Source organism: Muntiacus reevesi, chromosome 2, assembly GCF_963930625.1.
Source record: "Muntiacus reevesi chromosome 2, mMunRee1.1, whole genome shotgun sequence".
Taxonomy (NCBI): Eukaryota; Metazoa; Chordata; class Mammalia; order Artiodactyla; family Cervidae; genus Muntiacus; species Muntiacus reevesi.
Window position 1 is genome coordinate 76,524,800 of NC_089250.1, and position 15,109 is coordinate 76,539,908.

Genomic DNA, 15,109 nt, shown 5'->3' on the forward strand with positions numbered 1-15,109 from the left:
CCCCCCAAGTTAAGATCACTGTGACACAGAATAAAAAACCCACGCTAATTTTTAAAGATAAAGTGAAGTGACTCCACCTTCGTAGTCAGCAGGGCTGACTCGATGTCCACTTCGCTGTTGGGGTTGCCTCAGGGGAAAAGTTTGAGAAAGAGACTTTAATGTGCAGAAGAGATGGGAGAGAAGAAAAAGGTGGGGAGGAGGGCCTCGGAGAGGGGAAGAAGCGAAGAGCGAGAAGAGCGAGGGGAGGCGGTATTTACCAGCAATTTCCCAAAGGGGTCTTCTACCCTGTCCCTTTCCCCCAACCTCACGGGGCCACACCGGGTGCGAGGACCCGAGGAAAAAGACTATCCCGATACTTCCGGTACCACGCTGGCTGGCTTACTGGGAAGTGCCATTTCCTCTCTGCACGGAGCCCCAGGGAAGGCCTTCTTCTCTTTTTCACCGGTTTTCTTTAATTGCACGCGATCCACACTCAAGACGGACTTGTAGCTGCTGCTTGTATTGTCCCCTAGGCAGCCCCACAAAGCGAGTCTTTGCAGGGCATGTTATTTACATGGTGGAAAGAGCAAGCCACCTCCTCACTGGGGAACAGGCTGGCGGCCTGGGTGGGAGGGACCGTCAGGGCCGTGTGCTGGGCTTGGCTTCGGGACGCGGGGGACCAGGGACCCCCTGCCGGGGTGGGGCCACCTTCCCGGGGGCGTGGCTCAGTCCGTCCCAGGCCAGGGCCGCGCTCAGAAGCAGCACGTGCCTTTGGAGGCTTCTGCAGCGATGGTGACAGCGTCAAGCCTCAGAGGATGCGCAGGGCTGGGGGCGGGGGGCGCGTCCTGGCGGTGGCGGTGGCGAGGTGCGTCGTCTGGGCTCAGTTATTGTCTCTGGTGTCCGAAGAGGCACTTCCAAACAAGATGTCACTGTCGTGGGACATGCTGCTCAGCTGCGACTTGGTCTTGATGAGAAACTGGGTCCTGCGGAACATCACCCTCTCCTGCTCCTGCTTGAGCTCCAGGTAGGAGCGGGAGAAGGTGTGGAAGATGGAGGTCACCGGGAAGGCCATGAGGAGGATGCCGCTGAGGATGCTGCTGAGCGCCACCACCTGGCCGGGCGTGCTCCTGGGTACCATGTCGCCGTAGCCCACGGTCGTCATGGTGATGACGGCCCACCAGTAGCAGGCAGGGATGCTGGTGAACTCGGGGCTGTCGGCCATCTCGTTCTCGATGACGTAGAGGAGCGGGGCGAAGAGCGCGATGGCCACGCAGAGGAAGAGCAGCAGGAGCCCGAACTCGCGGGTGCAGCGGCGGGCCGTGAGCCCCAGCGTCTGCAGCCCCAGCGAGTGGCGCGCGAGGCGCATGACGTAGAGGATGCGCAGCGCGCGCAGGACCCGCAGCGCCAGCCCCACCTTGTCCAGGTAGCTGTTGCCCGCGCCGGGCTTGCGGCGGCCCGCGGAGGCGCCGTCCACCAGCAGGCTGACGTAGTAGGGCAGGATGGCCACCATGTCGATCAGCGTCAGCGGGCTCCGCAGGAAGGCGAACTTGCTGGGCGCCTGGATGAGCCGCAGGAGGAACTCCAGGGAGAACCAGCCCACGCACACCGACTCCACGATGAAGATGTTGCGGCACATCTGGGAGCAGCGGCCCTGGAAGAGAGGGCGGGGGTGGGGGTGGGTGGAGGTCAGCGGTCCCACCAGCGGGGAGCGCGGGGCTCCGTCCTGGGGGGTGCTACCTGGGCCAAGGTGGTCTGGGTGCGATCCTGTCCCTGGGTCCCCTCTCTCCGGTTATGCCCACTGCCTGGGCAATCCCGTGCAAGCCTGGAGCTTGAAGCACCTTCTCAACCCTGACTACCCCTAATCTCTCTGCCGCCCAGGCCTCCCTGCTGAACTCCAGACTCCAGACGAGTTGCCTCCTGGGGGGGGTCTGATAGGTGTCTCAAACTCATCACATCCCCAAAGGAGGTCCTGATTTCTCTCTTCTTAAAATTTATTTTTATTGAGATGCAATTGACATATAACAAATACAAGGCATAGTGAGCTGATCTGGCACATTTAGGTATTGCAATATGAATTCCACCAAGGGTGTATGCGTACTCAGCCGCTTCAGTCGTGTGGGCTCTTTGTGACCCTAATGACTGTAGCCTGCCAGGCTCCCCTGTCCGTGGGATTCTCCAGGCAAGAATACTGGAGTGGGTTGCCATGCCCGCCTCCAAAATATGTTTTGCAAGTTACTTATTTACCGTTTTTATGGTCTGTCTCAGCCCCGCTCACCTGCCCGCCCTGCCCTGGAAGACTGTAGCCCTACAGGGTGGATGGTTTGTGTATTGCTCACTCTCAGGCCCCAGGGCCAGGGCAGGTGATCGCGGTTACCAGGGTGATCTGTTACCGGGATGGATGGCAGAGCACTGGCCTGTCTCTAGACAGCTTGCCAAGTGAAGGCCAGGCAGGCCAAGGGGAACCAGGGGAGGTGGCCCAGGTTGGGTGCAGGCCCGCTGGGGAGCCTGGCCATCCTGCTCGGCACCCCCGAGGGGTGCGCCAGGCCAACTCAGTCTTGAGGCTGCCTCATCTGTTTTTTAAAGAGAGGCTGGAAACTTGGAGTTTTACATGAACTCTCCTGGCTTTTAAATGTTGTGACCATTTGCTACAGAGAAAGCACTCCACATTTCGTTCAGACACATCTGCGCGTTTGCCACGCAGGCTGGCAGGTTCCTTCTCTGATCTGCAGTGTGGTGGACCGTCCCCAGTTTAGACCTCAACCTCAAAGGGGCTTGGCAGGGGGGAAGGCATAAATGGTTCTACCTGGGGCATCTTGGCGGTTCTGGGGCACAGCCGGGTTCTATCAGACTCGCTCTTTCTCTGGGAATACGTGAGAAGCTGGAGAGATGAACTGATACTTGGTGAGGCTTGGAGGTCTCAGACTTCTGGGACAGGAAGCCCCCTCCTCTGGGAAGCCTTCCTGGAGTGCGTCCGTCCAAGTATCCCCAGCACGGCTGGTGGGCCTCTCACAAGAGCCCTCTTGGCTTGAGCCCCATACTTACGGTCACGGGGCTGTGACCGAGGCTTGACGCGCCCTGAAGCTGGAGACTCGCTGTGGTCACCCCGATTGCCCCGTGGAGCCTGAATACAAGAGGCACTCAAACGCCTGCTCGGGTGAGACAGTGAACCCCACTGGTCCCCCAAATGAACTGAAGAACAACCTTTTCACTGAGTCGTGAAAAAGGCTGGGTATCTTTTTTTTTTTAAGCAGGTATCAGAAGTTGAATAAAATTGTGGTTTTATTAGTATTTTCCTGATAAAATCAGCATTGTGGGTGTTGGGGCCAAGAAGAAATCAATACTAAGCATGGCTGCTTCCAGACAGGTCTCCAGGGACACACACTTGCCCCTTTTTTGGGAGGGGCGTATAATCCTCACAGTGATTCCTGAATGTGCAATGCTAGGCGCTGTTCCAATCGCTTCTCACTCACTGAACCCTCCCAGCGCTGTGAGGTGGGCCTGTTCACAACCTCTTCGACATGTCAGGAAACGGAGGCACAGAGAGGCTGAGTGACTTGTCTACAGAAGCACAGCCGGAGTGTACGAGGTGGGATTCAAGTTCAGGCTGCCTGGCTCTAACCCTGCCTGGTTCATCACTACCCCTCATGCATCTCAAATGTTCACTTTACTAATTGAGGGTTCATTTTACTGATTGAGTATTTTCCTAACACTGGCTTTTAAAACTCAGTGTATTCAAAAAGAAGTGTCAGAAACTCCCTGAGAGTTATAAATGTAACACTATTGCTACTTTCCCCATAACACGTGTGTATGGAAAGACCCTCACGTGGTGAGTGGTTTTAATGTTAAATCAGAGGGTTCACGTAAAACCCTTAGCACATACATGGTATACAGCCAGTGCTCAATAAATGCTGGCTGGCATGATATTTATGTTCAGTTCATACTGCCATACCTGTTTCTCCAGTGCCTACACAAGTTGCACCTGTCTGAACTTTTCAGTGTCTTGAGCCTTGACTTTGGAACCCCTAGGTGTGGGGAGAGGGTCCCAGAGATGGGTCTCATGCAGACGGAGGCTGAGCTGAGGGGCTACATGAGGGCCCAGGCTGCCACGTGGAACCCACACTTCCATGATAAGAACCCAGACTTCAGACTCAGTTAGACCTGCATCTGGGTGAGCGGCTTTTCCTCAGTGTTCTCAGCTGTCAAGTGGTGTGGGAACACGTCCCATACTGGGATGCTGGAAGATTCGCTGGGGAGATAAGAGACAGGCAGAGTGGCAGCCCAGCCCTTGGCTCCTGTTAGCCGCCGGTAAGTAAGTGGTATCCCTGAGAACTGGGCACGCACCCCATCATGCCCTGGAGTAAACACATATGGGAACTCCCTTCTTTAACAGAAAGCAATGCTCACTATTTGAGGTTGCCTGCGCACACACATCTATCAATGAACATCATATTCAGGACCCCAAAGAGCTTTCTGGGATCTTTTCATGTAAGGGAATTGGGAAGGCTGAGAAAGAATGCAAGCTGATGAAACAAATTTTGGTGGTGCACGTCACATGCTCAGCTTGGGGCCAGGCACATCATACATCGCGTCATCATCCATCCATCCACCCATTCATTCAACAGAGTGGCTGAGCACCTCTCCCATGCTGGGCAGTGTTGCCGTGGGCAGCGGGCACAGCGCGGACAAGAACAGGCTGTGGAGCTCAGGTCTGCATGTGGAGGAGGACGACACATAGGTAGACACTTTTGTAAACACACGTAAGCACAGCGATGGAGTGGGATGCTACTGAGCCAGAGCGGTCAGGGCAGGCTTCCTGGAGGAGGCGACAGGGCAGGCAGAGAAGGACGCGTCCCTCCGGGCGGGGAGTGGTGCCTGCGGCAGCAGCCCCGTCCTCCCCCAGGGCAGGGGCGGGGCCCTTACCTGCTCCTCCTCCTCCCTCAGGCTGGGCAGGGTGCTGATGGAGAGGTTGACCGCGGTGACGGTGACAAACAGCACCGACAGGCAGGCGAACACCTTGCCGGGCAGCCCCGAGTGCGGCCTCTCCACCATATCACGCAGCCGCCGCATGCAGCGGCCCAGGCGGCCCTCTTCCTCAGCCGGGCCCTCGCTGCCGGGGTCCTCACTGTCCAGCGCGTCGTCCTCGTCCTCCCGCTCCACCGTCTCGGCGAACTCCTGGATCTTCTGCAGGTAGCGGCGCTTGCAGCAGCCGTCCAGGTGGTCCTCGGCGATGCCCCAGTAGAGCAGCTCCTCCTGGAAGGACAGGGCGCACATCTCCCGCAGCAGCCGCAGCTTGCCCGCGCGTAGGAAGGTCAGGATGGTGCCGAAGGCGCCCGGGTTGCGGTCGAAGAAGAACTCGTTGCAGCTGACGTCGTAGTCATCGCACACGTTGAGGATGTCGTCGAAGTTGGTGCAGGCCTTGAGCTGGCCCAGGCGCGTCAGCGGGAACTCCTCCAGCGTGGTCCAGGGCAGCGAGTACTTGATGCCACCCACGTTGATGATGATCCGCCGCCTGCGGTCCTCGGGCTGGCCGCCCTGCCGGGGCTCGTCTTGCGGCCGCAGCCGCTGGGCCCGGCGGTAGAAGACACCCTTGAGGGACTGGCTTTGTGGAAAGAAGGCTGGATGGAAAGACGCGTCCGACGTGCAGCTCAGGGCGCTGTAGTCGTAATCAGAATTGTCTCCTGGTAGGAGGGTCATTTTGAGCTTTCACATCCCTCTCCAGCCTGGGGGCGGGGTGGGGGAGAAGGGAGGAAAGAGCCTCAGTGACTCCCAAGTATCCGGACACAATGCGGATCCTGCAGCTAATTGGCCATATGGACCGCATTGTGTTCCCCCTGATTCATAGGGGGAGGCCCTGACCTCCAACTGGATGGTGTTAAGTCGTGGGGTCTTTGGGAGGTCATCAGGCTTAGATGAGGTCAGGAGGGTGGAGCCCCCAGGGTGAGATTAGTGCCCTGATAAGGAGAGGAAGAGAGACCAGGGCCTCCTCTCTCTCCACCGAGTGAGGGCCTGGTGAGAAGGCACCCAAGCTGCAAGTTAGGAAAACAGCCCTCCTCAGAACCCGACCTGACCTCAGACTCCTAGACCCCCAGATGGAGAGCAACCCATGTCTGTTATTTAAGCCCCCTGGTCTAGATACTCTGTTACAGCAGCTTGAGGGAAGATACTCAAGAGTCAGAAGAGCCACTTTATGGTTCAACATCTCCTAAACTTCACCATTCCCCCGTATCCACATCATTTACACCATAGAAATGCCCTGAGTGCTACTGTAAGCCAGAGGCTTCAAGCACTGGGAGTTCGCAGCCATGTGTAATCAAATGTGGCCCCCAACCCCACGGAGCTGACAGCCTACATCGGTGCTGTGACTTACTTAACGCTTCAAGTTTGTCTGACTTTGGGAGATATTTATTTAGCTTGGAAAGGTAGTTTAGTGTGGGCCAGTGGTTCTCAACAAGGCCTGATTTTGTCACCGGGGGACAGACGGCAATGTCTGGAGGCATTTTTGATTGTTGTGACTAGGGGATGCTACTGGCATCAAGCAAGGATGCTGCTAAAAGTCCTATGGTCAGACCCCACAACAGAGAATTATCCTGCCCCCCATGTCCATAATGCGAGGAGGAGAGGCTCTGCTGTGGTGGTTATGAGCGTAGATTTGGAGCCTGAGCACATTTTCAACTTTGATGTTGAATGTCCCCATCTGTAAAATGGGTATAACCATACGATCTACCTTATAGGATTACTGAGAAGATTCAGTGAATTATGTACTCAAGACCACTGAACACAGTGTGTGGGACATGATAGGTACTCAATACTTGCTGTCTACTTTTTTTTTATTACTTTATTATTATTCTGTTTTATTTTATTTTTTGGTTGCGCCGTGTGGCTTGTGGGATCTCAGTTTCCTGACCAGGGATCGAACCCGGGTCATGGCAATGAAAGTGTGGAATCCTAACCACTAGGCAATCAGGGAACTCCCACTGTTTACTATTATTATAAGTATTAAATTCAAAGGGACCGCCTATATTTGTTCCAGGCATGGAAAACATATCACTTGCCATAAATCAGAGGGAATGTCCAAAAAATGTACAGTTGTCATGACAGCGACATGTTTTGCTCATGGGTCAGCAAACGTCATCTTGAGGACCCAGGACTGAATTGGACAGGCTCGCTCACTCCTCCAGGATGTCCTCCTTGGCTCTTCCAGCTAAATCAGGTGTCATCCCCACTCACCCCCGTTTATTTTTGCCACGCTTGCCACCCGTTTCAGAATGATCTGTGTGCAAGTCTGGCTCCTTCCGTAGACTGCTTGCTCCCTGGGGGAAGAATGTGCTCTACTCATTTCTGAATCTCTGTACTCAGCAACATAAACGCTCCAAGAAATGCTCAACAAATAAGTACATTTCCTGTTGGTGAGGCCAACCCGCTGAGGGCACTTCCGGGAAACCGAGGTAGAAATCTCAGCTTATACAGACTTCTTCCTCCCCGTCCTACAAAGCTAAGGGTTTGTGCCATTAGAATCAGATTGCTCATGGGCTGCATGTGGTTCACAGATATTTTGCCTGACTTGGAGAAGATTTTGAAAAATGGAGACATTGGCTGATTCATGTCGATATATGGCAAAAACCACTGCAAAAAAAAAAAAAAATCATATATGTTTGTTTTGGGGGGAAAATCAGATTATCTGGCAACCTTTGCTCCAGCTTCCAGCTGAGAAATGCCTGCCCCCTTTAGGCAGGGCGGGCATGCTGCGACCCACCATCATCCCCGCCCCTCTCTGTTGTCGTCCTGACACCCACTTCACTTTCCTTACCTATGTTTCCTTCCTGGTCACTGTGTGCACTTGAATTTGACACTCCTACATGACAGCAGCAGAGCTCTCCAGAAGTAAGCTGATCCGGGGAAAAGTAGTGTAGTACGAGTCTATCATACTTGGCTGTTATAGTTTTTCTTTTTACTTGGACTGCGCCGGGTCTTATTTGCGGCATGGGGGATCTAGTTCCCCGACCAGGGATGGAACCTGGGGTCCCCGCATTGGGAGTGCAGTGTCTAAACCACTGGATCACCAGCGAAGTTCCAATACTTTGCTTTTAAAATTCACCATCACTCCCCCCTGCCCCAGGTCAATAACCCATGGATTCACATGGTACCAGCCAAGTCTATCAGTTCCAAATGGAGACCCATTTCTGATACATGAGTGACCATCCATGCTATGGGCATATTCAAGGGAAACACACGCTGGAGCACACATATACACACAGCCCCGCGTGGATGTGAAGCAGTGTTTAACAGGAGCCACGGAGGTTTCCGCATCTGAGAGGGGCATCTTCCTAACAAAAATTCTTTCACAAATGCAAATCATCACTCCATGCATTTATCTTTGGGGCAAACTATCGTTTCTCAGCTCAAGTTTTGGAAAACTAGGGTACACCTGTGTTTGAAAAAACATGATTTGACTTTAAAGCGTTAAGCGTGTTTTTAACTTCACCTAAAATTGGAACTCGTCTCCTCAGGCAGAGCCTGCCAGAATCCCTTGGAGGAGGAAGATGGCTTTTAGTGCCACAGCTTTTCAGCTATGCTGCTTTATCTTTGCCACCAAAGACAAGAGGGAAAACGACATTCTGTTTGGCAAGAATAGTGATGGAGGCACGGGAACCTTCCTCTCATCCTGTAAGCTCTGGAGAGCGCTTGTGAAACCCCACGTCTGTAATCACCTCTTTTCTTGCAGAATTTTTTCTTTCAACCCTCCTCGCTTTCCTTCCAGCAGAAAGAAGCTCCCCCAATTAGCAATTCCTCATTTTTTCTCTCGTGATCTGTATCAGCTGTGAGTCAAAGCCTCAGCCTCCTTCATGGAAAGTTGTCCTGTCTCAGAGACAAGTGTGGAGAGGAGAGAAAAAGATGCTTCGTGCAGGCTGCTTGTACACGGAGGGCCAGAGGACCCGGGGGAGGCTCAGATGCTGAGTTTGCTAAACAAGGGAGGGGCACGCTTGCCCTGAGCTTTTGGTCTTGGGGTTGTCCAGCCTGATGGGGGTGCAGGTAACAGTTCTGCCTGCTAGAGTCTCTGGTAAGGTTCATAGATCAAACAGGCTCCAAAGTCCTGCTTCGGGAAAAGAAAGCTACTTTTCACCCAGTCTGATATCCTCACGAAAAAGCTGATCTTTTAAAATTAAAAAAAAATTTTTTTTTTTCCTACTGTTAGGTCTGTGAGCCTGGTGGGATCTAGTGATTTTGCCTCTTGGGGTCTATATGTCTACTTAGGAAGGGGAAGTTGTTTAAGAAAGGGGCTCCGATGGTGAGAATAAGGAGGAGTCCTGAGGGAGCTGTCATTCATTCATTCATCCAACACTACCACGTGTAGGACTGGGCCAGGCCTGGAGGCACAGCAGAGGGCAGGACAGACCCAGTCCTGTCCTTACAGAGGTGACGTTCTAGTCTCTAAACGAACACACAGATCATTTCAGGATGTAATGAGTGTCGTGATGGAAACAGATCTAGGTGACCGATGGGAGATGACCGGGGTGGGTGGGGGTCAGCGTTAGCTGGAGGGACCCAGGAGGGCTTCTCAGGGGAGGGGACCCTGGGGCAGAGCCAGCCTGGGAGGACCTGGGGAGAAGTGTCTCGGGTGGAATTAGAAGAGCTTGCTCCTGACCTGGGGATGGGACTGGATGGTCAGACACCAGAGTAAAGGCCAAGAGGCCGGGCGGAGTGAGCGAGGGGGAGGTGGGAGAAGACGAGGGTGTGTGGGGCCAGCCACGTGCTGGGGTTTGTTCATGGGCGGGCCATCCTCGGGAGATGTCCCAGGCTGGGCTGGGGAGACCACCCTGCCTCTGGGATGAGACCGCCGAGGTTTGGAGCAGTGGAGGGGTCTGGAGAGTCGGAAGGATTTGGGGTGGGCTTTGGAGAGAGAGAGCTGAGGGGACTCTTGCTGTGGGACGGGCGTGTGGTGAAGGGGAAGGACGAGGATGCAGGGTGATCCCAGGGGTGCCATTCACCCAGGTGACCGACAGGTGGCGCGAGGTGGCCCAGGTTGGAGGCAGCCTTTCCCGGCTGCAGGATGATGGATGGAGAAATTGTGGGCCAGTCAGAGAGAGACAGGGGTCAGGGATGGGGCTCCCAGATGGGTGATGGGTGGTATCCGAGCACCAGGGCCGAGCTGATGATCATTGGGGAGGCGGAGGGGGAGCTCTGACCCGGCTGGGCTGGACGGGGCAGGAGGGCCTGGCAAGCAGGGACATAGCAAAGCCTGCGGGCTGGTATCCCCTGTGCTCAGCGCCCAGCGCCCACCCCCTTGCTGAAGCTGCACACCACCCCAGCTGTGAGTGTCGGTGCAGCTAGACACTCCCCCACCCCTACCCAGCCCTGGCCAAGAGCTGTCTGTGTCCTTATTCTGACTCCTGGAAGCGGTGACTATCTTAGCTTCTCTGGCAAGCAGGAATCAAGGTTACAGATGGAAATAAGGTTGTATCTAGCTTCCTTTGAGGTGGGAAGATTTTCCTGGACTCTCTGGGGGCCCCATGCAACCATCAGAGTCCTTAAAAGATGGACGAGAAAGGCAGGAGGGTGCATCAGAGTGATGAAACGCTGTGAGAAAGAGCTGACTGGCCAGTGCTGGCTTTGACGATGGAAGGGGCCACGAGCCAAGGAAAGCGGGCAGCGTCTAGAAGCTGAGACGAAGAACAGACTCTCCTCTGGGTTCTCCAGAAAGGAACACAGCCTTTCCACGCCTTTATTTTAGCCCTGCAACACCCACTGCAGACCTCTGTTCTCCAGAATGTGAGGCAGTAAGTTTGTGTTGTTTTAATCCACTCAGCTTGTGGTGATATATCACAATAACAATTGGAAACAAATACAGCCAGCGCTGAGAAAAAGCTGGTTAGAGTCCAGCTTGGGGGTGGGGGTGGGGGGCGGCGATTTGCTGACGACCTCAAGGTGGGGAAGCAGAACAGCCTGCCAGCTCTGAAGTCAGTAGACCTGGGTTCAGGGTCTCCCGTGACTTTGAACAAGTCATGTCCTGCCTCTGAGATGCAGTTTCTTTATCTGTAAAATGGGGATATTTGTTGCTCTGACATCCCAGAGTTATGGTCAGGACTAAAGCAGAGGACACAGATGACAGGTGCTTGGCCCAAAGCCTGACCTGCAGGGGACCCTCAATGGGCCTGCTAGTGTTATTACTAACTATGAGGGGGATCTGTCATTCTCCCCTCTTCCAGACAAGGGTGACTCCTTTCTTGACCTGATTAGGCAGGACTGGACCCCAGCACTGTCTGACCCCCAGCGCCCGCTGCTGGAGGGAATGCAGTAATACAGCCTCTGGGAAAGCCTGAGGGGTACCAAGGAGAGTGAAGGATGCTGGTGTCTTATGACCCGGGAACCCCACTCTTGGGTATATCCCTCAGACTTGGACCCACAGGGGTTATGACAGACATTGTCTGTGATATATTGTTTACACTCCAATCCCTGACTCAGGATGCGCTTCTGGGGACTCAGATGTTAGCAAGAAACAAGGCACAAGAACATGTCTTGTGTTGCTTTGGTGCTGGGGTCTCCCAGTGTCCCTCCCGGGGGTGGGGGAGAAGAACAAGTGATCCAGATGGCAAAAGCCTGTAGATTGCGCAGGAACTGGAAGCAATGGACTAGATGCAGGTTTAGCAACACATTTAGATCTTAAAAGCATGGTCCCAAGTGAAAAAAAAAAACAACAGAAGTTTATAGCACTTTGCTGTTTATGTAAATGAGCACGCACACAACATTATATATCTTACAAAGACTCGAGCACATGTAGGGATCTCTGTCAACCACAGGGAGGGTGCCTGCAAGGGCAGGGGGAGGGAATAAGCTTGGGGATTGGAACGAAGGGAACAGTGACTAAGACAGCCTGGTGATGCAGAGCGATATGAATTAAAGAGTGTTGTTAGCACAACCCTGGGTTTTAATCCAGGTTAGAGAAAAAGGAGAGCACAAAAACTGTCACGCCACTGGGTTTTGCATCTCCCTGGACTCAGCTGAGATACAGACCCCCAGGTCCCTTCCAAGACCCTCTCATCAGAATCCTTAAGGAGGGGGGCAGGAACCGGCATTTCTGAAGGCTCCCTGAGAGCCTGCTGATGCTTGAGAGAGAGGAAAGGCAGGGGCCGGGAAAGCCGGCAGGCCTTCCAGGTGCTCTGGGCTTTGGCTGGGAGCCCTCTGCCTGACTTCCCAATCTCCTTGGGGTTCTGGAAGGCTCTGTGGGTCCCACGTGAGGGGAGCCTTGCTGGAGAAGTGGAGACCCTCTGGTTTGTGAGAAAATCTTTCCGCTCTGGGGCTGCCTTGATCAAATGCCCCTTCATGAGCCCACAAATCTGTGGATTCTCCCCAGGCAGCTTCTTTTCCTCCTGGGAGAAAGATGACGTTCAGAAGCTGTGACAGAGGGCTGAGTGTATATTTCCAAAGAGAGATGTTCACTGAAACCAGAAGCGGTTCTGAAGGGCAGCACCCCTAGCTGGAGGCTGTGCTGTGGCCAGCGTGTGCCTAGGGTGGGATGCAGGGCCCGGGGGCGGAGGTAGGACTCCGGAGAGGGGAGCAGGGTGGGAGGAAGACCTCCGTCAGGCTTGTCTGGCTATTGCTGCTGCTTCTGCTGTTTACCTTTTGGCCTGATACAGCCATCTGTATCCGCCAAATCGCTGGCCCTCTTCCGGGCCTGTTTCCCCCACAGAGCAGGGACAAGCGTGCCAACCTCACCAGGCTGTTAAGAGGATCTGGTGAATGGAGGTGTCACCCCCATTTTACAGATGAGGAAACTGAGGCTTTGAAGGGTGAAAACTCATGACTCTGGTGGCAAGCGGTGAAGCCAGGCTCCAACTAGGTGTGTGGGACTCTGAGCAAACCTCTTTGACCCTGCATTCTACTGTCTCCCTGCATTGCTGGTTCCTGGTGGCGGCAGGGTGTCCAGCGCCAGCAGCAAGCCAGCGGCTGGGTCTCTTGCCTCTATTTTCTAGGCACAAGCTTTTGAAGAGTCTTTGGGGATGGGGAGAAGTCCATAGCTGGGGAAACATCCTTGTTTCTACCGGAAATTTGCACAAGAGCAGAGTAAGGAATCAACAAAACTGGTTTCATCGAGTTCTGGGTTGCATTTCAGCCTCTGGACAGAAGAACTCTCCTGTGGGGCAGCAGCTACCAAGCAGGGCTGGGGGTGTGGCCTCTGGACCACGATGCCGGGCCCACCGTTCACCAGCTGTGCGGCCTCCTGCAAATAACTTCACCTCTCTGTGCCCCTGTCCTTAGCTGTAAACTGGGGTGTCATCACACTCGCCTCCTAAGTGCCTGGAGCCATGCCTGGCACGTTCGAAGTGCCCCTGGTTGCTAGAAAGACTTCTGGGCAGCATGCCTGGCACCTCACCTGCCTGCTCCTCCCCTGGCATTTCTTTGCTCAGAGGAGCAGTGTGAAGCCAACGACGCCTTCTGGAGGGCGGGACCTCAGTGCCCGCTGGCCTCGCCTGGCTGAAGTCGAGTCCCTTACTCCGCTGGGCCTCCGCTTCCCCGGCAGTCAACAGAGACTGCCGAGGCACAGGCCTGCGGTCAGCAGAAGGGTGGCCTCCCGAAGAGGTCTGCACCCCAAGCCCTGGATGGAACCTGGGAGTGTAACCTTATGTGGTGAAAGGGAGGATGTGACTGCGATTAAACTGAGGATCTGGAGATGGGGAGACGGCCCTGGATCGACTGGGGCCCAGTGTCACCACAAGAGCCCTTATCACAGGGAGGCAAGTCCATGGGGCTGCAAAGAGTCAGGCATGACTGAGCAGCTGTCACTCAAGGGGATCAGAGTCAGAGAAAGAGACGTGATGGCAGACGCTGAGGCTGGAACGTCGTAAAGTCAGGAGCCAAGGACGCAGGGAGCCCCCAGAAGCTAGGAGAGGCAAAGGAAGGGGCTCTCCCCGCAGGAACACGGCCTTGCTGCCCCCTTGGTGTCAGCCCACTAGATCCATCTGGACTTTTGAGCCCCCCAAACTGTAAGATAACAAGCTTGTACTGCTTTAAGCCACTACACTGTTAGTAACGTGGCAGTAAGAAATGAACCAGGCGCAGTGCAACTTTTTTGAAAAAAACAAAAAAGCATTTTTCCCCTGAGCTCCTCAGGCTTTGGTTTCTTTCTGTCCTCCCCACACTTGCCAACCCGCGTCATCCCTTAAAGCCGAGCGGGTTTCGAGGGGGACTCCAGCGGTCTCTCCCTGCAGTCCTTCCCCTGCCAGGGGAGCTTCATCTGTCATGGTCAGGGTTCCTGGCTGGGCTGACTCAGAGGCGGATCATGCCGCATTAATCCTCAATTAGACCGTTAATCAAAACGGATCCAGCCGTTAGGCTGGCCCAGGCCCTGGCACACCGGATCCTTGTGAGATGCTGTGCCCGCGTGGGAAATCCATCTTCCCTGACGCTCTCCTGTCCACCTTGATTACGGTCCAAGGAGGCTGGCCCCCGGCCCTGCTTCCAGTGAGCTGGGGCCTCAGTCAGCGGGGTGGGGGGATCTTGTGGGAGGTGGGCTCTCTCCTCCACCCCACCTGCCACCTAAGAGGGAACATCCAAGACCCCCTTCCCCACCCCTAGACAGAGGCGGCCTCTGGAACCTCCCTGCAGTGTTCCTCTGGCAAAATAAAAGCACCTGCACGCTTGCCTTCTACCTCGAGGGGCTTTGGGGCGGGAGCCAGGGGTCCTTTTCTGTTTGTCCCCTGGCTGCCTCTGATTCGGGAGCACAGGGGGCAGTGGGGGCCTTGGGGCAGCAGGGGGGGACACCGACTTAAACAATCCTTCGCTTCTTGTTCCTCAGTAAGTGCTGAGGCCACGTGTCTGCGGTCAGCTGCGGTGGGACAGAGCCGGGAAGGAGGGACGGTGTGCCCTGTGAGGCTGTCATTCGGATCCCACCTGGACCACCGTGACTCCATGCGTGGACTCTGTCAGTCAGATACTGTCTGCTAGGGAACAAAAATGGCCAGGAGGGACTGAGTGTTGGCAGCTAGCCTTCCTTGCCTCCCCCTTTGTATCAACTCTCTTTCACAGTGGCTTTTCCAGCTGCCCTTTTCCAACCATGGGGCTCCATCTTTGGGTTTAGTGACCCAACCAAGGGTGGATTTCCAGACCCTCTATCTCCGACCACTGGAAACGTTGA

The 15,109-nt window shown here is 54.8% G+C and overlaps 1 protein-coding gene across 1 annotated transcript; it reads right to left on the reverse strand.

Annotated features, from left to right (window-relative positions):
* Positions 1–859: 859 nt before the first annotated feature.
* Positions 860–5,673, reverse strand: KCNG1 (potassium voltage-gated channel modifier subfamily G member 1). The gene is made up of 2 exons (XM_065919824.1): positions 4,900–5,673; positions 860–1,630 (listed from the first exon to the last, which is right to left on the reverse strand). The coding sequence occupies exons 1-2, from the start codon at positions 5,671–5,673 to the stop codon at positions 860–862; spliced, it is 1,545 nt and encodes a 514-aa protein (XP_065775896.1).
* Between the last annotated feature and the right edge of the window lie 9,436 nt (positions 5,674–15,109).